This window comes from Peromyscus californicus, unplaced genomic scaffold (assembly GCF_007827085.1).
Source record: "Peromyscus californicus insignis strain IS unplaced genomic scaffold, ASM782708v3 Scaffold_10__1_contigs__length_136768540, whole genome shotgun sequence".
Taxonomy (NCBI): Eukaryota; Metazoa; Chordata; class Mammalia; order Rodentia; family Cricetidae; genus Peromyscus; species Peromyscus californicus.
In genome coordinates, this window is record NW_026294391.1 from 52,306,009 (window position 1) to 52,331,766 (window position 25,758).

The 25,758-nt window shown below is 43.4% G+C and overlaps 1 protein-coding gene across 2 annotated transcripts in view; it reads right to left on the reverse strand.

The window, feature by feature from the left end:
- Positions 1-25,027, reverse strand: part of Las1l (LAS1 like ribosome biogenesis factor) — a 28,051-nt gene extending 3,024 nt beyond the window's left edge. Inside the window, exons 1-12 of one of the 2 annotated variants that reach the window (XM_052733124.1) lie at positions 24,727-25,027; positions 23,925-24,050; positions 22,502-22,571; positions 20,304-20,385; positions 18,951-19,229; positions 18,571-18,617; positions 17,618-17,727; positions 14,544-14,629; positions 14,167-14,217; positions 13,650-13,856; positions 13,196-13,343; positions 7,599-8,173 (exon numbers count right to left, since the gene is read on the reverse strand). In XM_052733124.1, coding sequence (XP_052589084.1) covers positions 7,599-8,173; positions 13,196-13,343; positions 13,650-13,856; positions 14,167-14,217; positions 14,544-14,629; positions 17,618-17,727; positions 18,571-18,617; positions 18,951-19,229; positions 20,304-20,385; positions 22,502-22,571; positions 23,925-24,050; positions 24,727-24,917 — 1,972 coding nt within the window. In that variant the 5' untranslated portion in view covers positions 24,918-25,027. The remainder of the gene's footprint in view (positions 1-7,598; positions 8,174-13,195; positions 13,344-13,649; positions 13,857-14,166; positions 14,218-14,543; positions 14,630-17,617; positions 17,728-18,570; positions 18,618-18,950; positions 19,230-20,303; positions 20,386-22,501; positions 22,572-23,924; positions 24,051-24,726) is intronic. The other variant, XM_052733133.1, reaches the window with a different exon arrangement.
- Between the last annotated feature and the right edge of the window lie 731 nt (positions 25,028-25,758).

Sequence of the window (25,758 nt, forward strand, 5' to 3'; positions counted from 1 at the left end):
AAAAACTTGTGATGTATTCACATCAAACTTAAATATTTCCTTTAACTTCACAAAACCAGGGTGCATTAATATCAATAGGTTAACATATTTTCTGCAAACATATATTCAACCTTAATTCAGTCATAATTCCTCCTTTTCTTTATAAACTTTTTTAAACAAAACCTCGAACCTAGTTAGAAAAACCCAAACTTAAATTCCTACAAACCAATATTGAAAAGCAATATTCTCAATCTAACCATTAATACTTTGAAAACTTTAGCAAAACATCCAAAAGCAGTTTCTTAATAAAACTCTTTACACTTTAAAGGAATCTCTTGGTGTACCCATTTGTATTTCTTAACAAAACATAACATTAATCCACTCAAATAACAAGAAAATATTTTTTAATTAAATAAACTAAAGAATATTACTTCTCCCTTTTCTTTATAAATTTTTTAAACAAAATCTCAAGCCTAGTTAGAAAACCCAAACTTTTCCATTTAAACAGTTTCATTTGTAACACAAAACCAGTTCCATAAGTAATTCCATTTTTACATAAACAGTTCCATTTTTAACACAAATAATTCCAGAAAACAGTTTCTAAGTCATCACCATAAGTAAATTCAAAATTGTCCCATTGCAATGAAATCACTATTGTTCATTTCTTAAGTCCCAAAATTCAAATAATAAATTCTGGTACCAGCCTTCCAAATATGAAGAAATCCATAATAAGAACCTTTTTGTAGTTTTATCTCATTCAATTTCAAAAAGTTCAAAAAAAGTAAATTCTGGTATCAGACTTCAACTTCCAAATATGAAAAGACGTTTTACAACCAAAACTTTTTGCAGTTAACAACTTTAGTTCAAACTCTGCAACTTTCATTCTCAAGTCAGAGACATTTTTAGTTACAGTAATATTTTAAACTGCACCATTTTTGCTATTAGCTCAGGTTTTTCTGTGTTGTGTTGATTTTCCACGGATCTCAGCTGCGCATGCCTGGTTGTGCTGGTTCTGGCATCCATCATTCTTAGCTTCTTAGTGGCTTCTGGAGTTTTTGAAAACTGCTCAGACTGTCTGCTTTGCAGTCTACTATGACACTATCTTCTGTCTCTCAGGTTTTTTCACCATATACATTAAGCATAGACTCACACTTAACATTTACACTTTTTCACAAACTCACATATAACATATTAATATCTACTTATTTATACTCCTTAAGGAAACCATAGAACTACTTTAGCAAATATATTTCTTATTTACTTCTTATATTCATTCTATATTCTTATTTAAATTTACATTTACAACTAGCATCTTTACTTCTTATAAGCTTATTACTACATGTCTTAAGACTACCTTAGATACTTCTTGCAAGTTTATATTCTTAAAGAAACGCTATAGATCCACTTTACAAACTTATATAGGACTACCATTAGCATATATCTAACTTAGCAAACACCTAAAGATTTAACACTTAGGAGAGATTTAACATTTTCTAACAAGACAGAATAATGTTCTACTTTTTACCCTTAATTATCATCACTATCTCTATTAGATTCTCTTAAGTAGACAGGAAGTGCACACATCATTTCTAAAGTTCAGAGCTTATTGTCAACTTTGATATTCTAAAAGCTTTTGATAGATTGAAACGAGTGTAATTCTTTAATAGCTCTCTCAACTCTGGGATTTAGTGAGTGTTACTAAACAGTATTTTATGCATTTCAGATCTTTCACAAAAACTCTATTAAGAGCTACGTCAGTTTACAGCAAACCCAAAAAGGAAGAAAAAAGAAAAACCTCGTAAGGAATATTGTTTCTGAATTGCTTAGCTAGTCATTCCATAACAGTCAATTTCCCAATAGGAGAAGATAGTGGTCTAAATTGGAGTGAGGTTCCAGACCTGCAGCTTTCAACAGGTCTGAAGACACTGCCAAAACTTAGTTACAATTGTCTCAAGCTCCTCAGCAGTCTGGAAGCCTCTTTATACTCCTACTATCCCCAGACTGCAGGATGGAACCTCAATATCATGAAAATTGATTTAGTTGCTTTTTACACTTATTACCAAACTCTGATACCATTTTCCCCTTCTTAATTTTTTAAAGCTGTATTTGCCATGAGTTCTTTAACAATGGTGATGTTTCTGATAGATTTTTATCAGCCTAATATTTTCACCAAAACTGCTACTATTCAAAGGAGTTAAGAACACAGATGTTCTTTCACGAAACATATCCTTCATTAGCTTAACTATGAGAAAAAGCGTTTTCAGGATCTAGTATTTTCACTTCATTAGCTTTAACCCCTGATGTTAGCAGCTGTGATATTTAGCATTGATTTCTTATAAGGAACTTTCAGGTGTGAAGCAACTTTTTTTTTTTTTTGGTTTTTCGAGACAGGGTTTCTCTGTGTAGCTTTGTGCCTTTCCTGGAACTCACACTGTAGACTAGGCTGGCCTCGAACTCACAGAGATCCGCCTGCCTCTGCCTCTGAGTGCTGGGACTAAAGGTGTGCGCCACCACCGCCTGGTGAAGCAACTATTTTTTAAGACAGATTTTCTGAAGTTTGTTTCCATCTATCAAGTAGTCATTTCTTTTTGAATACCTATTTGTCTCCTTATTAGATTTGCAAAGGAATCATTCAGCATGTTGTTTAAGAGGTAAAGAACTTTTTTAAATTTTCCATACGTTTCTTCATATCTAAAACAACGTTCAGTGCATAAACTGCTTTCCCTTGCTTTAAGGATTTTAAAGTGGCTTGCTGACAAACAGTTTCTAGTTAGAGGCTGTCCCTTTACCCAAATTCATCACTTCAGGATGAGAATGAAATTCCCGTGGAACTACTGTAAAGCTGCTAGCAAAAATTCTTGCACAGCTATTAGGGAAAATAAGGTATTTTCCGCAAAGTTTCCCCCCCCCCAAAAAAAAAAAACAAAAAAAAAAGCGGGAGGATCTCCAAGTCCTGTATCCTTTCAATTTTTCATTGGAACTGGCATTCAACAAACTCTTAGATGATTTTCCTCCTTCTTACCTTTTAAAAGCTATATTTTAAGTTTACTATGAACATATTTTCAAGCTGACAAGTCTTTCAAGGCAATTTCGCCATCTTTAGTATAAAACCTACCTTTCCCAGAATGCACTTCTCTTATATTAGTTTGCTGTTATGAGCTAGCTTATGGACTTCATTTCCCATAGTTCTTTTCAGGTCTGAAAGTCAACTTCTGGTTCTTTTACCTGACTTGCTTTCAAAGTTTTTGCTTTTGCAATGGGAGATTTGAACCAAGCGTTTTAAGTTTTCAATTATGGGACATTGGGAGATTTTAGTTTGAGAGAGAAAGATTAAGGCTTTTTAGAGAGATTTTCCAAGAAAAGCTTTTAGTTTAAGAGAAAGATTTTTTTTCCCCAAGAGAGAGAAAGACCAACTTTCCCCAAAACTTCTGAACTTTAAACTTTTTGGCTTCTTACACCCATATTTTTGCCTCAGGGAGAAATCACTTTCTCCTGCCACTTGGACTTAGTATTTCAGCTGTCCCCAGACCAAAAGTTTCCAAAGGAAACTTTTTTTCTGCCCAATAAGCTCAAAGAAGAGCTTTTTTTTTTTTTTTTACCACCCGTAAAGCTCAAAGAAAGTTTTCCAGTTTGTGTTCATAGCCCCCAAAGTTAGAAAATTGAAGAGTTTTTCTGTCTAGTTGCCTTACTTATCTTAATTTTTTTCTACACAATCTTACACTTCTAAGTTTTTTCTACACTATACCTTATACTTATTTTTCACAGATAGAAATTAAGAGATAGAAGATAGAAACTTTGATAGAAAAGATTTTTGCACTGCAGCATCAGACATCCTTCCAGTTCATTTTTTCCTTTTCTCTCAAGGATAAAAAACCCTGCCCTTAATATATATATATTCCATTACAACACCGGACATGTCCCTTTTTTTCCCACTGGCAGGATCTGACAATGCACTTTCTCCAAAAACTCTGTAATAACTATTATTTTCCTTTGTCTTTAGTCCCTGTTACTTTGTCTTTAGTCCCTGTTCATTTGTCTTTAGTCCCTTTTTTTTCCTTTCTTTTTTTTTTTTTTTTTTTTAGTCCCTGTTCAGGCGCCATTCTGTGGGACATTTACCCACCAACCCCACAGTTCCCCAGAGTTTTCTTGAGTGTGAACAGCAGGAAATATTAGATAGAAGGATTTAGATTTTGGAGATAATCAGATAGAAAATAAAGGATAGCCTCTAGAGGGCCTGGAACCTATTCCAAGGAGCCCTGACTGTCTCTGCCCCAGGGTTTTTATAGAGACGCCAAGGGGTGGAGCCAAAGACCTCCCCCCAGCAAAGCCAAGTGCAGACCATCTCAGACACCTGCATTCAGGCCTGTGGTCCAATCATCCTCTCTATGCAGACCTGTTGGGTAAAGCCATGAGGAACCCGAAAACAGGCTCCCACATCTAAAGAACTAAGCCACATTGGAAAGAAAATGGATGCAACTGCAGAAAACCATATTAAGCAAGCCAATCTCAGGAAGACAAATATCAGGCTTTCTCTCAACTGGGCTTTCTAAATCTTATATAGACACATGAAATCATGTACTATATGTCTGACGTTAAAGTACACATGTTAGCTGTCTAGGGAAACGAGGTGAACTAATGAAAGAGGAATACAAAATGAGGATAGGGAGGTATGATGACAAATATGTTTAACATACAATGTATACTTTCATGAAAACTTAAAAGATTAATTTAAAAATATTAAATAAAAATATTTCCAGAAAAAAAAAGTTGGCTGATGAGCTGGTTTTCCTACTGGTACACAGGCTCACACCCCCAACCCCCCCACCCCCCTGGTCTACCTACCCAACTCTCTTAACCAATTCAGCGTAGGCTTTCTACATATCCCGAGGCCCTGTCCTCACTGTTACCACTTCTCAAGAATACCCCTCTGTACATCTTAGCACTCCATCACCGTAGCACTTTATAATTCTTACCCGCATGTGCTTACATTATACACATACACATAGCTACAGATATTTTTGTTCCTTCTCACATTCTTCTCAGGTAGATCACTACAAAAACAAAGACATCTTCAGATGTGGCTGTATCAATGCATTAATTAGTAGAAATCTCAGAATTCTCATAGCATGCCCTCTCCATACCAACCAATACTGAGGATTATCTGAGTGATCGAAATTGATTATACAGCTATACCCTCCATGATGTGTTTGAATGCCATATCCTTTCTTAGTGGTCTTGCCCAAAATTACACAGGCACACCCTTAAGGGTAGATACTATTTCAGAAGTTACACGCTCCGCATGCTCTGTACAAGGTTATTACTCCCACCAATGCACAGAAAGATCACATCTTCTACCTCCCAAGGATATGTGCAGAAGCATATACATCCCACTTAATGAATGTCTCCTACTCCACTCCATGCCTCCCACAACTCTAAATAGGTACAAACCCCAGAAATCTCTATGTCCCCATTTCTTCACACACGTACACACAGAGACAGACCGGCAGACACACACACACACACACACACAGAGGGGAAGAAAGGAGAAGAGGAGAGGGAGGAATGTGAGCAAGGTGGGGAGGGAAGGACTTAATAGCATAACTTTTCCTAATTCATAATCCACAACTTCCCCAAAACATACATACATGAAGATGCTTCACTTTGGGATGAAACCTAATTCTCCCTGTCACTATGCTTCTCGATGTATGACATTTTAGCCTTGGATCAATTAGTTATACAAAAACCATAGAAGTCACTCAAGGAGGGTTGTTCCTTATGTATCAAATTATCATACTGTAATATACACATATCTCATAAATATACACAATTATATGTCAATTTAAAAAAGAAGAGCACTTGCCTAGTCTGAGTGTTTCCTGGGTTTGATCCTCAGAATTGTACATATACAAAGTAAAGAGCTATCCCTCTATCTGCACATCTCCGTAATCCTGGCCCTTATAAGAACTTTTATCTGTCTTAATGATCTTTATCACCCAATAATACAGATATCTTCACACACAAGGGTTACCCCCACAGATTCTATCTAGCACTGAGTTGACCATTCCCATCACTAACATTCCCAAACCTATGTATATTATTGCCCATACCTCTTTAGCCTGACATCCTTGTACATATCCCCTCAGTGACAGCACAGAGCCAATTCTAAATGGCTCTCACTGCCTAGTCATAACTCCCTCCATAGGCTCCCACCTTCCTTTCTGGATCTCATGATTCTTAGCTGATTCTGCTTTCTCTTCAGAAAACATATATAACACTATGGCCTATTTGAGATTCTCTTCACTGCCCCTACTTTTCTCTTACACCACATCTAACCCCACCCCACCCCACAGATATAACTGTTCCTGTGCCAGTTCCTCTCCCTTTTGCTATTTACAAAGACCCCAAACTTCAGCCTTCCTTGCCCTAAGATACTTTTCTGTTACTATGTCATGATTTACCTATCAGATGTGGACACACACACACACACACACACACACACACACACACACACACACTGCTCACTCACCTCTGGCTCTCCCACTGAAGAGTTTTTATACCACAACTCTTCCACACCTGTCTTCATAGGGCAAAGGCTACAGCTCTCCCCATGAGCTCCTTCAATGACAGTCTTGAGTCTATCTTACTCCTTACTGGGCCCAGCTGTTTTCCTTCCCTTCTCCATGCTTTGGTACAGACCACGCCCCTGCCTCTAGTTTCCTTGTGCATGCAGATATGTATCACCCCATACTGACTGTTCTAGTTGTTCCATGTCTGCCCTCCTTAAGGCTCCTCCTTAAACTAATGAAGTAATTCGAAAGACTACCCTCAGAGAAGCAGATTCAAGCACCTCACTCACGATCACCAAGCCTCCCCTGCGTCCCCTCTGGGCTTCAATCTCACAGACTTGGATGAACACCTAAAATCTGAACCACTCTATTTTCTTTTGATCTTATCTCCAATTCCAATACACACAGCAAAAACCAGTTACCACCAGTCAGCCTCCATGTGTACACAGAAAGCACTCTTAGTATATATGAAAGCATGTGCCCTAATGCATATGGCCCCGGCCTATCATATTCTTTTGCTCTTACTGCCCAGGGATCGCACACAGGTACTTATATGTGCTACTTATATGAAACTGTGATCAGTCTGACAGTGGTCCCTGATGCTTATATACTCCAGTCTAAGAGAGAAGCCACTTGCCATTCATATACCCGGTTGCCTACAGCTTGTCATATACTATCTATATCTTGTTCCTTTCTCATCTATTCTTTAGGGTGAAAGAAAGGCTCAAGAGTCAGCCAGCAGAACACAGTGGTATGAAACTATAACTCTACCTACTCAGGAGGCTGAAATAGGGGTCACTTGAACCCAAAAGGACAACAGCAGTGTAGGCAACATAGTGAGGCCTCCATCTCAAAGAGTTAAAGCTGAGGATAGTGGGGTATGCACTCAGAAGGCTAAGGCCACAGGATCTCAAGTCTGAGGTTACACTGTGAAACTCAACCTTAAGAGAGGTGGGAGGAGAGGGAGAGGGAGACTGAAAGCAGAGGAGGGGCCAACCAAGAATGGAGGGAATCAATCAAAGAAGAAAGTAAGTGGGTTTAAGGGCTACTTACCAGAGCTTACTTGCCATGCTGAACCCTGCAGCGCTTCTCTTTTCCGGGAAATGGTCCTAGTATTCTCAAAAACATAGGACTCCTTCATGAGAGAGAAAGCCCCCAACTCCATTCTATCTTCATCATCATCTTCATCATCATCATCATCGTCATCATCATCATCGTCGTCGTCATCCACTTCCTCTTCTTCCACTGCCAAGTAATCACTTTCCTCTACATCTTCCTCCATCTGATCATGAAAGACCTTTCGTTCCTCTTCCTCATTCTCCTCCTGCTCCTCCTCGTTCTCCTCCTGCTCCTCCTCCTCCTCCTTCTCCTTGCCTTCTCCTTGCTTGGCATCCTTAAGGCTGCCTTGCTCCTTCTGCTGAATATTTTCTTCAGACTCACAGTTGGAACCAGATGGTTTTAGATCCTGATGTAAGGTATCCAATGTGTATGGACTTTTCCCAGTGGAAGAGGAAGCCGCGCTTGACTTTGCCGCACCATTCTCTCCATTCTGAGTATAAATGGAACAAACACGCAGCAGCTTCTCCTGCTCCCCATCTGGCAAGACCTGTCCCATGGCTTTGAAGACCCTAAGCAAATGGAGGGATGGAGTAGGAAAAGGTCAAGGTCTCAAGTCACTTCACAGCCCAACACTGGGGTTTCAACTTACTCTCTGAACTTCCACACCTGCCTTTGAAAGGCAGCACAACAGAGCAGAGAGAATGCAAAACAGGACCGTGTATGCTAGTTCAGCTCTCTGCTACAGCTTACTTCTATTCTCATTAAATGAAGACAATAACGGAATCTAATTTCTAGGGTTCTTGGGAGGAGGAAATAAGAATACTCACCTAGAATGCCTGGCAGAGTGTCTGGCACACAGTGACAGGCAATGAGTGACAGCTACTAGTCCGCACTGAGACACTCCATAAATATACAAACTAGCCAAAATGGGCATACGGGTCTGGAAATCAGAACGGGAGAACATTCTCTCCTTTGGGTCTAACTGAGGAGCCTGTCCTGAGGGACAAGGATATATGGTGGGGAGAGTGTGCTGGGCTTCTGCATGGAGCACAATGTGTGATTCCTTATGGGAACAGCTACAGCCCAGCCTGGAATGGAGGGAAAGAAAGAAAAGAGCAGCAGTTGAGGAGACAAAGAGCATGTGGAAGGGAGGCCTGATGAGCACCATGAATTGGCTGGGCGGGCGTGCTGTAGGAGCTAAGGGGAAGCAGAAAGTACAAGGAGGGAGCAGAGACTGGGGAGAACTTCACGTAGGTGAGGCCCAGGTGGCCCAGGGACAAGAGGGAGCACACTGCCTGTGGCCAGAGTGGCCTGGCTGGAGGGCAAGGCCTGTGCTGGGGAGCTGTGGGAAGAAAAGGAGGCTGGGAAGGGAAGTGTGTGCATCGTGGGGCAGGCCACCTGCCAACTCTCAGGACAGGTCAAAGTCGCCATTCCTGAAGATCACCATGGTAACCACATGGAGGATGGCCAGGGCAAGGCAGCCTAGAGGCAGGAAGACCAGGGAGGCACCTGTTTTCACGATTCAAAACAGTTGGTTAGGGAGGACCTAAGGTACTGTTGGTAGACATGGCAGGGAGGAAGCTACAAGTACAGACACACCAAGAGCATGGCTTGGTGACCAACGGGAAGGGTCCAACAGAGAGAATTCAACAAGATGATACTCTGCACAGAACAGACGATGCTAACAACAAAACCACTAACAGATACAGAGCTGCTGGGGAGGATGAGGGTGAGCACACCTCACAGAGCCTGGCCCCTAAGAGGTAGCCGGCACTGTGGCACACACAGTAGGATGGAGGGATGGGGCAGATCCTTCTAGAAGTGTAGCGTGCAAACTATGCATGTTTTACGGAGGGAGCACAAGCAGCGCATGCAGACTGGTCACAAATGGCTGGCCACTGGTCTTTGGGGACAGAACTGGGATCTACTGACTAGACTGGGAGTCCCTGTTGGCAGGACCCACTTCATATTCCAAGAGGACACTGGTTCAATTTGAATTGATCGCTTGGCTGGGGGAAGCTCCTGAAATGCTTACAACTTTTATGTGAGGAAAAGCCAGGAAGAAACCCTACCCTCTCCCTGTCGTCCATTAGTGTGATTAATAATAAATATCCCCAGGCACTTGATGTTGGCAAGATGCCTTGTCACTGCTACTTATTACCCGTCCACTGTCCCCAGCTTCCAGCCTGCCCATTAGGTGCTGTGCTGATAGGAATCATAAAATGTGCCTCCTCCCTGAGTATGCCTGTCACAGCCTGGGACTGAGGTCATGGGTTTGGGCTGGTATTTAGACCCATAGAACTCAGGCCTCGATTCTCATCCATTATCAACAAACCACTGTGATTTATCTTCAGTCCCTAGATACCTTATCTATCAAAATGTATTATACTTCCACCTCCCAAGATTGTTGTGTCAAATTAAAGAAAATAGCCCACTGAAAAAAGAAACATGATGCCTGATACTTAATTATCAGTGGTAACTTTTATATTTTCTCCAAAAAAAAAAATAGAGTTCTATAATCACATAGTAGTAACAGGTTTTCTGCCATATTTCAATCTATGTGGAACATTATGGAAAACCTCAGACCTCAGGACAGGCTACAGGGACTTTTGGTCCTAACTGCGGCATACCTAGGCACAACCCCTCTATCTCCCACTCTGTATTATGGGTGATTTGATGTAAATTCACTGATTCTCTGAGAAAGGTAGGATCTGTGCACAAGGAATTGTACCCAAGTGAGCCGCTGTTACTGCTGGCATGTGTCGCATCCCTCTGATATGCTTGGGTCGGGAGAAGAGCTCTGTGGTCCAGACTTCTCCAAGACCAGCAGCTTCCCCTCTGCAGGCACTTAGGATTGGAAAGTACCTTGAAGGCCATCTAATCAAACCTCTCCATTCTGCTCTTTTCACTCCCTCCCCCAAGTACGTACACATCCTACATTCCTTCTGCACTTTTGAAACATCCTTGATTTTTCTCTTCTTGAAATGTGCAAATGTTTCTCCTTTGATGTTCTAGCCTAACTCCTCCAGAAACTCTTAATTTGCTTTTTTTTTTTTTTTTTTTTTTGGTTTTTCGAGACAGGGTTTCTCTGTGTAGCTTTGGAGCCTGTCCTGGAACTCACTCTGTAGACCAGGTTGGCCTCGATCTCACAGAGATCCGCCTGGCTCTGCCTCCCGACTGCTGGGGTTAAAGGCGTGTGCCACCACCGCCCGGCCTGTCACTTATAGTCCAGAGTTCACACATCTGACAACGTGGCTATACAGCTTGGTCCCATCTCCTGAAGTTCCTGTCTTGGCTGAATTTGTCTGTAAGGCCACATTTTTAGTTTATTAATAGGACTGCAGCCCAGATGCCACTAAGGGTTCAAGAAACACGTTTGTATCAAATAGATGAATCAGGAAACTATCAGTCTTGGCATCCAGTCTCCCACTTCACTCATTCCTCAGACATTTGGTCATATCCTACCAACATAAGCACTGTTGGTAAGGAGATAGTAGAGGCTATTTCATTCAGTTCAATGGCATTTACTAAGGCCTGTTTGGCGCCTGGATTTGTGTGATATGCTGGAGTACAGATAGCTGATGCAGAGCTCGTCTAGGAGAGGGAAGGAGACACAGGGGTACGGAGGAGCACACATGGCAACATAAATCTCAAATTTGGAAAATATTTAGGAGTCAACAAAGGATAGACTGTTCTGGCACCAAGTGAGATCTGTAACAGTAAGGGAAGATACCTCTGGCATTGGCCTGCCCATACAAAGGCAGATGTTGAACAGGCAGTTGAGCAGAGGAATCTGAATTGCAGAAGAAAAGGACTAGACTAAGGAGATGTAGGCTGAGAAGTTTATATGGTCCAGAAATAAGCCCTGGCATTTCTAGGAGGGTGTGGCATCCAGCATTAATGTAGCAGATACAGAAATTAACAAGGAGACCTGGTTTGGATAATTAGGTCAAGGCGGCTTTGGAACTGAGTACCAACAAAACTGCAGCAGGTTAAGGAGGAAAGAGGAATGATAAAATCAAGATGATGAGTGAGAACCACTTTTTGGAGACAGGAAAAGAAAAAGTGCCAAGCTGGTAATAAGGAAACAAAAATATGCATGGTCAAAGCAGATGGGGCTGGTGTTATTACTCTTTTAAGATGGAAAAAAAACTCAGACACATTCATAAAGAGTAAGAACCAGCTAAACAAAAGAGAAACTGGGGTGGGGCCTCAACAATGCTGGCAGAATTGACTCCAGAGCACAGACAGAAGAACAGGTTTTGATGCAGTACAAGGCCACCTCAAACTGAAGATTAGTGGCGTTGACTGCAGAGACAGATCAGCTCAAGAGGACTCAACTTCAGGTTGAAGGAGACCCGGTACATGTCTTTATGTACTGGAGGAAGCTAGGGTGAAATGGAGGGACTTGAGGTCAATGGTATGTGTTTAGAACAGTCTCCAGGCCTGGAGACAAAGTGGTCAGTAAACAAATGCTGAGACACAGAACTGAAGCCTAGAATGCGACTAAAAATTGTAACTCTCCAGTGGCAGCAACGAGCAGGGCTATGTGCTTTTCTCAGGGAGAACGCGGCTGGCTACCCAGGCTGAGGAATGGAAGAAACAGAGCAGGGAAATCAACCCCAGCTTGAGAGTCGGCAAGTAAGACAATGCTGTAGGATCACTAGACCAGAAGGTGCTAAGGATGAGGGACATGACTAACTACAGACAAGGCTGGGGAAGCAAGAGGAAGGAAAGAACTAAAGGGATGGAGGCTGGGACATGGGTCAAAAGCAGTGTCAAGGGACAGGAGGGGGAAAAGGAAAAGGACAAGACAGGGTGGTCACCAAGTAGGATACTGGGATGTTAGCTTTCAGAGCAAAGCTCTGAATAATGGAACTGTGCTGCTGCATACGGTGGAGAATGCAGATCTCTGGAGTTGAGAAAATGCAAGGTCAAATGGGTCACTCAAATGGAACAATACTGCTCCTGAAAGCAGGAACAGAATCAGGTACTAAAGGCTTCCAGGAGAATGAGGGAAGTAGCTTAGGGCCAGGGACTGACAGAGAAGAGGGAAAGGAACACAACCATGGGTCTTTACAGGAATCAAAACAACACTCCAATTGACCACACAACCTAGAGAGAACTGAGTTAAGGGGACTCAAAAGAGATATGGTTACCATGACAAGTACATCCAGAAACACAAATATAATAGGATGTCAGGTTAAACCTTCCTTCTGCTGAGAAGGCCCGGGGATTGTGGAGTAACTATCCAAGGTATACTTTGGGAAGCAAATAGAGGAGATAGCACTGGGCTTGGAGCCAGGAGACCCGGGTTCAATAACAAACACCAGCTCCCATTTAGTGTGCACTTACTCTGGCCAGGCCACTATGCTAAGCATTCTCACACAGACTCAGTTTAGCCAAGTCTTCAACTGAATGACCATAGGCAGCAGCGCCCTACCCCTCCCCTTTCCAGACTCCGTTCTCCCATCTGTTACTGGAAGGAATGGGATACCGAGATAGAGCCTTCCAATTCAGCCAGTCTAAATGCTGTGAGGCCCCGAGGCTTCCAGGGCCATCCCCTATTACCGGACAGAATTAAGACTTACAGCTGAAGGAGTTGGGGGCTGGCCCAGCAAGGTGAGCTCAAGCAGGACTCAACCACCTGGGGCCACTCAAGGGCAGTAGAACAGTTGAACAGCCTCCAGCTCTTTCTTGCTTCCCACTGGCTTGCAGAAAACCTCCGGGCATTCCGTCCTGAAAGAAAATGAAGAGGCTTAAGATAAAAAGTCATGTGAGTCCTCCACCCAGTCTTTGACCTCAAAAATTAGGCTCAATCTCTCATCCCCCCCAAATCTCCACCCTGTATTTTCCAACTACTCAAAGCATCCAGAGTTCCCAGTTTACTTGGCTCTGAGAAGAAAAAGGAAGAGAGGGATTTGTCCACTACTCCCTACAGGACTCTCCTGGGCAACTTTAAACCTTTAACAAGGGAGTTGTCCACATGGTGGTACTTTACACCACTGTTTGTGATGCCCTGGGACTAGGGCTAGTTTTCCTCACCAGTCTTGGTGTTGGCCACGATCAGTTCAACGGTCCATCTAAGGATGTAGGTAGGCCGGATCCCACGGTTCCCCAAGGTAGACAACTCAGAGAACATCCTCTCCAGCAGGGCCTGTGTGAAGGTCTGGGAGTGCAGGCCCCTGAGCAGGGGCTGCCAGAACTGAGAGAATGGCTTTGGCACCAAGACGTCATTCAAGTCGATGTTTTCTGGTTTGTGAGGGATACCCGTTGATGGACGGGAAGGGCAATGGGATCAAGAGCAAGAGAATGAGAGAGCACCAAAGCAAGCCAGCAAGAGGGGGCGGGGAAAAGAGAAGAAAAAAATGCACACCAAAGAGAAAGAGCAGACACACCCAAGTCCCAACAACAAGAATTGCCATTGCAGAACAAGAGGAAAGGAAGGCAGAACAGCAGGGAAAGAGAAACCAGTTAGTATCTGGGAAACAATAACTGATACAAAACCAAGTATAAAAGAAAAAGAGCTCTGTTTCTGACTTCAGCTTTGTCAATAACTCACTGTGTGATTTTGGTTCAGTAACTTCCCCTTTCTGGACCTCAGTCTGACCATCTGTAACATGAGGATGTTGGACTAGATGACCTCTCAAGGCCCTTCCAATGCTGCTGTTCTAGCTCTCTAGCTAGTGGCTAAATCATATTTAACAAGGCACAACAACAGTGTTAAGAAACCCCCACCCTACCCATCCCAACCCACCTTAACCAATTCAAGGCCATCTAAGGAAAGTCCCACTACTGCACATCAGCAGGACTGCCTATTGTGTTCAGCCAAAAGGGCTGACGTTTCAGCCCACCCCACTCCACACTCCAGTCTACTTCTGGAGTTCCCACACAAGAAACACAGAACCCTAAGACTGCAGTGAACACCCAGGATCCTACCTTCATACTCTATCTGCAAAGCTGCCAACTGCTCAAAAGTGGGAACGAGGAAGCCGTCATCTAGAAAAGCATCCAGCACAGCATTCCTAAAGCAAATGACAGTAGTTTAGATAGGCATGGTTGCACATGCCTACAATCCCAGCTATTCAGGAGGCACGGGGGCAGAAGCAAAAGCATCATGAAGTTTAGAACCACCCTGTGTAACATAGCAAAACTCAGTCTCAAAGGAAAATAAAGGTGACCTTTCCAAATATGCTGCATTGTTTAAAGGTGAAATGACTTAATGGGCTTGTACCATTGGCTATGGCTCAATGGTACAAGACTTAACATGGTGTACATAAAGGCCAGGGCCTGATTCCCAGCACCAAAAAGAAAGACAAAAAACAAACAAAAAACACACACTAGAATGCAAACAGACAGAAGACTCACCTATTCCTACAACACTTCCAAAACAGCTAATGTCTCTGGTTCAAATGGCCAGAGTACCAGGGGTAGAGACTAAGCAGGTGACAATAGCTATTAGGCTTCTGGCTCCTGGGGAAGGGACTGAGCCAGAGTCTGGAATCAGTGGGCTTTGAACAGTCATGTACCAAGCACACGGTGATGTAAGGCCCATAAATGAGAGCAGTGGTGACTGAGTAACTCAAATTACAGAAAAAAAGTCTTGGGCTGACAAAAGAAATTAATGCCTGGGTTAGACCTCAGTTCCTACAATATTTTGTTTCTCCTGCCCATTTGTCCTCTACATATTCCTTTCTTACTAGCTACCTTCTTTTAGATCCTAGAAGTTGAAATGTTAGGTACTCAATTGCTAGTTCATATATGACTCAGGACTTTGTACTGAGAACCCAGATCAAAGTTAGAGGGGCTGAAAACATCAGCAATAGGAGAGATTTCTCAGCTTCATCTACTCAAATCTAAACCAGCAACAGTGAATTCTCTACAGGTATTGGCTTGCTAAGAGCCTCTCCCAGCTGACTAGGTCTAGAAGGAGTCAGTAAGCTTTCACGATGTCCTAGTATCTAGAGGGCTGACAACAGAGTTAGTTCCTTCTATCCATCAGACCAAGTTTGAGAAAATAATTGTCCAACAACCATCCCTCATCTCCTCAGATAAGTAGCCTACAACTTAAAGCAGCCTACCAGCTGTCTGCTCAGCACAAAAAGGCAGATACTACTATGTAGGGCACAGGGGTAGCTCTTCCCAGCTGCTGGGGAAGCTGTCCCTCTGACTTTTGCTGAAGGGTAGAGCCAGGAAGTCTAGCATGGGCAAATTCTAATAAAAATGCCTTTGGAAGCATGGTGGGGCGCACACATTTAATCTGAGCACTCAGAAAGCACAGGCAAGTAAATCTCTCTTTGAGTTCCAAGACAGCCTGGTCTACACAGTGAGTTTGAGGCCCGCCAGAGCTATATAGGGAGACCCTGTCTCAAAAAACAAAACAGACAACCAAAAAGCCCGTAACAGCACCATCACTTTTGGGACTAATCTTCTGAGAATAAAGACAAGATAACAAGAGTAATCCCAGCTTACATGACAAGCTTCCATCCAAACTCACCTGCATCAGATCTAGTATAGATTGTTTTTCAACTCTGCACTTTAGATATCTTTTAGCTTTCCTTCCCTGGAGGGCCAGCATTACCTCTATAGTTTTGGGTTTTGTCTTTTCTTTCTTCTATTTTGGCACTGTAGATCAAACCCGAGGTTTTGTGCATACTAGGCACCTGCTCTACCACTGAACCACACCACACTCGCAGCTTTCTTCCTCCATAGGTTGTTGGCAGTGAGTCCTCCAAAGCCCTTTCAAACTGAATTTAGGCAGAATACAAGAGAACAACATTTTCGCCTACTCTGGTTGAAGTGAGCATTGTTTGCGGGCAGAGCGACACACAGCCATACTGAGAGAGGAAGGAACTGAGCCTCTAGCAGCCATCCTGAGAAGGCCTTTCCTTTGTCTGCCTAGGCATGACTACCTAAGAGATACTGACATCTTCCAAGAGTTGTTTGAAAGAGCAGACTAGCAGTATCCCAAGACTAGGTAGTGAGGTGTTAGATATCAAAGCCTTTTTCCTTTTTCTTGTTTTTGGTTTTTTGAGACAGGGTTTCTCTATTGGTGAAATTATTAAGGCCACTCCATGTAGTTAAAAGGGAGATTTATTTTGTGGGGTAACTTACAAGTGAATGGATAGTTTACAGAGTCTGGGAAAGGTGTGGCGCAGTCCAGCAGTGTTCTCTGGAGAACTCTGTTCGGTCTACCTCCAGCGTCCAGGGTCCAGGAACCAAGAGAGCCCGTGCATCTGGAACCCGGGTCTTCAGCATCCTCTCTCAGCCCTGCCTTGTAGGCGTGACCATTACCGAAGCCTCAATGGGGGTTGGAACTTCCAGATCAAAGCTGGAATGGCTACCCACTACATTTCTCTGTGTAGCTTTAGGGCCTGTCCTGGAACTAACTCTATAAACCAGGCTGGCCTCGAACTCACAGAGATCCACTTGCCTCTGCCTCCCGAGTGCTAGGATTAAAGGCATGCGTCACGGCCGCTAGGCTTCAAAGCCTTTATCAATTTGCCAAGACTGCTACATTCCATTTGACAGAGGAAAAGGACTGCTAGGGAAGGCATGACTATAGGCATTCCTAACTCTGGCTGTTCTAGTAACTCACAGCAGGCAACCTGGTAGCTGGCACGGCTGGAAGCAGACCATACAGAAGACACAGTCATGATACAGGGGAGGAGGACTGCCTCTAGGATTTCCTACAACAGAGATCAGCTAGCCAGAATATGACAAGTGCTTTCTTTCTGCTACTAAGAATTGAATTCAGATCATTGTGCATACTAGGCCAGCATGATACCACTGACCTATATCCCCAGACACTTTTTCCCCCTCAACTATTATTTTGAGACAGTCTCACTAAGTTGCCCAGCCTGGCTCTGAACTCATTCTGTAGCGCAGGCTATGAATTTGCAACCTGCCTACCTCAACCTCCCAAGTAGCTCAAATTACAGGTTTCTATCACCAGGTATGGGTTTTCTCCTCTACCCAGAGGGCAGGTAACCGAGAATTACCACGTTACAAACCTGTTCTCCCATGAAATGCCCTTGAGTTCTTCCAGGATACACTGTACACGTGGGGAAAGGTTATTCCACACCTTAACAGCCTGAGGTAGATGCCTGTATTTCTCCAGCACCTGACAGCAAAGAGAGTCCATCAGAAGTGTGACTCTGCCCAGCAACCCACCCCAAATTCCTCCAGGATCCCTTCTCATAGTACCTGGGCACCGCCCTTAAGGAACAGTACAAAGCATGCAAGATGGACCCACAGCTCCTTTATTGGCCCAGCAACTACAAATGACCACATTTTCGCCTTCTCCCAGTCTCACCCCTCCAAATCCTCTGCGGCTCCCACTCAACAGATACTCTAATACAGGTGTCAAATGGGAGGATATGGTTTAAGATGAGCAGCGATTTGGGGGCCAAAGGGTAAGGAAGAAATGGAAGAAACAAATTATGGGAGCAAGAGAGCTGTTGAGACTCGGGTTCCTATCCTAGTTCTATCATGAACTGTGGATATAACCCTGACTCTGTCCCTTCCCTCATCCAAGCTTTCAATCTGTCTGTGAAAAAGGGAGAATAAAAGAACTGGTTTCTGAACCTTGCTATAAAAAGTGCACCTAAGTCTCCTCTGCTCTAGGGAAACTCGTAAGCCCCACGTGCTGGTCATCTTGAGAATCACCGGGCTCTACACTGCAGCACATTGCCAGGTCTCAACAGCAGAGCAGATAGTCCATCAAACTTTTTCCCTTCCATCAGCTCACAGGATCATCCGATTAGACTCTGCTGGTCTCCTTCCTAGTTTCCACCCCCTCCATGAAATACCTTCACGCTTTGCCACTTTTCTTCCAAATTCTCTGAGAAGTTCCCTCATGCTTTGCAACTTTCAAATTCTTTCTCAAGATATCTTTCTCAGGTAGCTGGCAAGAGGGAAGAAATGGCTGAGGCAGGTGACAGCAAGCCTCATCAAGGCCACTTACCTTAAACTGCTCCTCTTCATATGATACCAGCAGTTCTCGTGCTTTTTCTGAAAACAGAATGGAAGAAAGTAGGGAAGGAAGCCCAGTCTCCCATTCCCTCTGAGAATCTGAGCCTCTTGTACCTCATTTCTTGAGCTGTAAATCGAGAACTAAAATTCCTTCCCCACTTACTTCACATAACTCAAAAAAATGATACGGCAAATGCAATAACCATTACACCATGGAAACTATCCCAGTAAGACAGTTTGTAACAGTAATTTTTTTATGCTGGGACTCACTACAGCCCACAGAAAATGTTCTATCAGGGAAATAAGCAGTACTGATCCCAAGCTCGAGTGTTCTAGGCACACGGGCCCCTCTTTGCCCACATGAATACCTACCATACAACTCCTTATGTCTTGGAGATGGTTCTGGGTGAGAAGCTGCCTCTATAATGTCTTCATTGTTCGCATCATCCTCGACAGCCAACTCCTCATCTCTGTCATCATCCTGAGGCTCTGGTTGCTCTTCCACTACATCAACAATAATTTCATCTTCCTCTTCTTGTTGTTGTTCTGTCTCTATCTGGTCCTCTTCCAACTCCCAGGTCTCTTTCAGGGTATCCTCCAGTTGACGGCTCCAGTATGTCTTCTGGAGCCAACTCAGGACAAAGTTGCAACCTAGAAGAGGTGGGGGTGGGGGATATGCCATAGGACCAACTATGGGTAAGTAACTAGCAGGTCCCCAGCTCTCTGGGCCTCTACTCTCATTCTGTATGCATAAATGGGAAAGTCTAAGGAAGAGATATGACTCCAGGGCTCCAATCTCAATCTCAAATATCCACATAGAGCCTCTCTTGCTTTAGCCTGTTCTTTGCATTCTCCTGCTCACTAGTATCTTTCCTGGGGGGGGTGGGGGCTAATACTGGTCTTAGACATGGGTGCCAAATAAAGCAAGGGGTGGTAAATGGGAGAACTGAAATCTAGCTACATTGGCTACTTCCATGGCCTTAGCCAAGTCACTTTCCTTTTCTAGATCTCAGTTTCCTGATTACAAGGGGAGAGACGACATCAGGGATTTTTAACCAAGATGGAATGAATATAAAAAGAATGCCTGAGTTCATGACACTATGGTTTACACCTCTCAACACACCCCTTCACACTTCTAAACTACCTACACAGCAAAATTTAAGAGGAAAAAATACCCTACAATTAAAATATCAAAATGGACCAGAACACTGGGGCTACAGAGATGGTTCATCAGCTAAGAGCAATTGGTGCACCTGCAGAGAACCCAGGTTCAGATCCCAGAGCCCAGCCCAGAGCAGGGGGCTCACGACTGCCTGTAACCCTAGTTTCAAGGGCCCAGCAACCTCTCCTGGCCTCCACAGGTACCCACAGACAAACAGCAAACACACACTCATGTACATAAATAAAATAACTCTGAAATTTAAAAAAGGACCAGAACAGTACACTGCCAAGCCATACTGAAACCTGAAACAATGTAATACTAATCCTGGTTTCATTTTTCATACTTTCATACATGGATTTTCCCATATGAAAATACTACATATAGTGATCACTAAGCTTGTGAAAGCCCTTTATACTGTAGCCACTTGAGTCTACAATATATTTCACCCAAGTTCTGGTTCTGATATCAGATACAATCCTCCTCTCTGTCCCCCTTTCCCAAATGCCACCTAGCCTAGGCCCATGAGCTTAACTATGATAGGTATCACACTTATTGACACTCACCTCTGCGGCAGTCATTTATATGGGGCATTTTCTTGTGTGTCAGCTTGTGGCGAAGTTCAACAACCCAGTCTGGAATGTTCACCTGATTAGGGGTGGAGGATGAGTTTAGTTAGAAATGAGAAAATAATAAAGCTTGCAGAAACTCAGAGATGAATCACCCTGACAATCCACCCCCAGTGAAGATTTCAGTCTTACTGATAATCAAGATTAAAATGCAGGATCGTGTATATGTGTGTATATATATATACACACGCATACACGCATACACACACACACACACACACACACACACACACACACACACACACACACACACATATATGTTTTACTGCTCATTGGAAGTAGTGTTAAAATAAAAGGCAACTAACTACCTCCACCCATTCTCCTCCAAGAGATTTCTGTGAATGGGCATTAGTAATTACCTTCTCAGCCTCCCTTTACCCTTTCCTTCTTCTTAGGTACCTTTAGCCTTCCTTGCCTCCCACAAGAGCTCCAGAAGTTTTGTCACGGATAAAAACACACCCACCCTCAGAGCCCCTATACAACTCACTCAAGCCAGAAATACCTGGCATTTTCTTGCTGCTTGGCTTAGCTGTTTCTTTCCTTAGCCTGCCAGCTCCTGGAGGGCAGGCATTTTGACTACTACTCGCTTTTGTGTCCCTACCCAGTGGTATAGTCAGGCTCCTCACTCTCATTGAGCCATTCCAAACAAGCAGAGCTTGCCAAGCCCATCGAAATGCAAGTTATAAGAAACGTGGGAGCAATCTACTTCTTTAAAGCTGGACATTCAACCATCAAGTCAAAACCTTTCTGGTAAGGACTTCAACAGCACAAGAAATAATCCTAAAATTCAACAAATGGGATTGCATGACACTTAAAAGTTTCTGCACGTGAAAGAAAATAAGTGAACCAAGAGAGCACAGCTTAGAAAATGGGAGAAAGTATTTACCGAGTATATATCATGTAGGCATTAGTATCTATAAAGAATCCCCCAAATTAAACAATAAAACATTATCCAATCAATAAATGTACAAATATACAGCTCTCAAAGAAATGTGCATGGTCAATAAATATTTGAAATACTGTTTAACAGCCTTAGCTATTACGGAAAAATAATTAAATTTTTTTAAGATTTGATCTCAACCCAGTCAGAATGGCTATCATTAGGAAAACAGGCAAGAGTAAATGCTGGTAAGGATGTGGGGAAAAAAAAGTACCCATATTCACTGCTAGCACGAGTGTAAACTGGTATGGCCATTACAGAATCAATATGGAGGTTCCTAAAAAACTAAAATTAAAATTATCATATTAAAAAATGAATTAAAAATTATATTAAAATTATCACCTATACCACTCCTGGGCACGTACCACAGAAATACTTAACACTTACACGTTTACTGCTACCCTGATTCAAAATAGCTGCAATATATAATGAGCCCATATGTCTATCAACACAGACATGAAGACAACATGGGACATATACAGAATGAACTTTGTTTGTTTGTTTGTTTGTTTTTCGAGACAGGATTTCTCTGTGTAGCTTTGCGCCTTTCCTGGATCTCACTCTGTAGACCAGGCTGGCCTCGAACTCACAAAGATCCACCTGGCTCTGCCTCCCAAGTGCTGGGATTAAAGGCGTGCGCCACCACCGCCCGGCCAGAATGAACTTTTATTCGGCTGAAAGGAAAAGTGAAAGTATGATATCTTCAGGAAAATAGATGGAATTGGAGATCAGCATGTGAAACAAAGAAACTAAGCCAGACTCAGAAAGTCATCTAGTTCATCAATTTTCTCATATGCAGAATCTAGATTTAAATTGATGTATGTGTGTATGTGCTTAGGGCATGAATATAGAAAGCAGACTTTTGGGGAGGGAGAAAGGATCTACTGACAGGGACAAGAGCATGTGAGGCTAATGGTGTGTGACATGCAAGCAAACAGAAGGCTTATTTGAGAGAAGAGGGGGAACAGGAGAGGAGAGCAGAGAGGGACAAATGATAAACAAAAGTATAATGATACATGCATGAGTGTTGTCATGTGTTAACAACAACACAAAACTTGAAAGCTAAGGGTCTGAAGCTCCTACTGGGTCTACCTGGTAGTGATGAGATGAGTCTGTTTGCATATGTTACCCCATGACCCATTCAAGAAGCCCTCCTAGAAGAAGAGACTGTGCAATGCCATTTTATCACACATACCTCCTGAGCCAGGTACTTGAGGGGGAGGTTAGCACATTTGGTGTTCCTCTCTGAGATAAGATTCACAAACCTGGGTTGGGAGAGAAGTACGTGGCAGAGTACAAAAAACAAACAAACAAAAAAAAAAAACCCGTTTTACTCAAAATTCCTTGTGAAGTTACTGGCATCTTACATTTCTACAATCTTTTTACTGACTGGCCTGTTCTTACGATTAGTGTCAGCCAGAGCAGGGACATTTCTACCCACTCCAACATTTGCTGAGGAATATGCTATGTACTGAGACAATACAGATAAATAAGACACTGCTCTGGCCTTGACAAATTTGGTCTGGAATAATCATGACTTCTTATGGTAGAACACAATATGCTATAGATGTCAGAACAAATGATTACATCAAAAGATATGAGGAGGACAGATAAATGACAGAAACAGCGGGTAAAGGGGAAGACATCAGGACAGAGAATAGAACTATATAAGGCTTTGAAACATGAAAAAGCTCAGGGGTAACCCTCCCCCAACATGTATGAAATTGTCAGAACCACTATGATTCAGTTAAATCAAAAACTCCCAGCCTATGTCTTTTCTTCCACAATTCAGCAACCGTTCAGCTTTCAGAGGGGGGGAGAAAAGAAAGGTAGTTCAAGGAGCCCACTCCACCCCCATCTGTGTATGTGGTGGTGGGTATGATAAGATGGTTGGACAATTCACAATAAATTACAGCAATGAACCACTCCGAAATGTTTCTCTGAGCTGGGAACAATGGCAACTAGGGAGGCAAAGGCAAGAGGATCTCCATGGTGTAGGAAGCCCACCTCAGTTACAAAGTGAGCTGCAGACCCATAGGGGCCACATAATGAAACCCTGTCAAAACAAAGTTCTTGGTGAGAAGTTAAGAGAAGTTAATAGGGCTGGGCGATGGTGGTGCTCGCCTTTAATCCCAGCACTCAGGAGGCAGAGCCAGGCGGATCTCTGTGAGTTCAGGGCCAGCCTGGTCTACAGATTGAGATCCAGGACAGGCACCAAAACTACACAGAGAAACCCTGTCTCAAAAAACCAAAACAAAAAATAAATAAAAATTTTAAAAAAGAGAACTTAATAGGAAAGGGGGAAAAATCAGACTGTCAAAGCTGGATTGGATCTAAATACCCTACATGTTCTGAATTTCATGTCCATTTACAGACCTACATATATTCCAGAAAGGAGGGAGACATAGAAGAGAGAAGGCTTTCTGGAAAGGAGGAAAGGATTGTGTGGACAAGCACAGTCATGGCCAAGATAAACAATCACAGGTTGATTCACACACAAAGACCCACCCATGGCTTTTTGTTTCAGGTAGCACCTGAAGCCAAGCTTTTTTTATCCATGTTTACCCACCACCAGTTCCCAAAGCCACCCCCCAACTCTTACCCCATTCAGGTCTTACCTGACCAATGCCATGCCATAGAGCAGTCTAAGTTCATCAGTGCCCAAGCCACCAGTTACATCCATGAGCTTACATCGTACCAGGTCAGCAGTAGAAGCCACTGCCAGGGGCAGTTCGTTGCCTAACCTAAAGGGCCACAGTCCAGCACCATCATAAAAGTCCTTACATTGTTCCACCCTCTACCACAGAATCTTGGTTGTTACATTGCACTCCCATTACATATTAAAAAGTGCATGGAGATACAAAACACTATGGGAAAGACAGCGTAAAGTCCCTGAGATCCAACAGAAATAAAAGAAGTGAGAAGCTGGCTGGGATACACCGTACATCTTAACTGCTACATTCATCAACAGTTGTGTGGACAGAGTCCATTCTCTCCCCCTCAAACTATTCAGCTAGAGAAACCCCAAATCTCGACACACTCCCCCACTTAAAACGAACTGAGCAGCTACCTCAATCCCGCGTCTAACCTAAAGAGTCACACACAGTCCAATCCCTAACTAGAATCAGAAAGCCACATGTAAACCTACTCCTTTAGTTCTGGCTCAGGTCCCCTCTATTTGGCAAGTAAAGCTTAAATCTCACAGATACGAAAATATTATTAGGCTGTACATCCTATTTTTCATCCTCCAGATGAGTACAATAGCTTGGCTGCAACTTCACCCCCAGGCATTTGGGAGAGGCACCATAACGCAATTTCAGGGAAGGCTATAGAAAATATAACTGTTGGGGACTTCAGTCAAGGAAGGAGTGAGGCACCACCAGCACCCAGGCAAGAGGGATGACCCCGCCGCCGCCTTACCTGCTCCTCCACACTGTAATGCGGTTCAGCGCGTACTGCTGCAATTTCTGATCATCACAGAACAGATAAACCGTCACTTGATCCCACTCAGCCCTGCTGAGCCAGGAGACCACGATACTCTCAGGACACGGCGGCTCAGCCTGGTCCTCTTTGAAGGACTGCCCGTCCCACGCACGCCACACGCGGTCCATCCCCTGGGGACCAAGACCAGGTCTAGTCCTGGATTCCCACCAGAAATGAAGAAGGCCGTATGTCGCACGCCTCCACAACCTTCTCGTTAATGTGCGGCCCTCGCTTCAAACGGCGGCCACCTCACCAGCCAATTGGAGAGCGCGACCCCGACGCAAGCCCGCCTCTCAGCGTGAGGGTAGCCAATTGGAACGTGGGACACGGGGCCCACGTGCAGAATTACGCCCTCATTCGCCGCCGGAAGTGTTCTTCTCACAAAGCATCCTTACCAGAACCACAAGTGTTCAGCTTCTAGGTTCTGCTTGTCTTCTGTTCCTAACCGGAACCAGTGTGTCTGGGTTGCTAGGAGAAAAAGAAATACTTTGCGCCCCTTGGCGGTCTACGGAGGAATTGTACTCGATTACTGTACTTCCTGGTAATATGCTTTAAATTCTGATTTTTTTTTAAAATCTCCATAAACAGTTCCTAATCCAATAGACTACTGTGGACACTGAAGAACAACTACAGAGAAAATAACATATATTTAGGTAAAAGTGAGTAGAACAAAATCTGCTTTCCTGACAAGTACTGATACAGAGAAAATTGATAGCAGCCTGTTTGGAGGAAGGAAAAAGAACAGTATAAGAAGGTTCATGGCCTGGCGGTGGTGGCGAACGCCTTTAATCCCAGCACTTGGGAGGCAGAGGCAGGCGGATCTCTGTGTGTTCGAGACCAGCCTGGTCTACAGAGCGAGTCCCAGGACAGGCACCAAAACTACACAGAGAAACTCTGTCTCAAAAAAAAAAAAAAACAAAAAATAAATTAAAGAAAGCAAGAAAGAAGGTTCAGGACTGGCGAAAGATG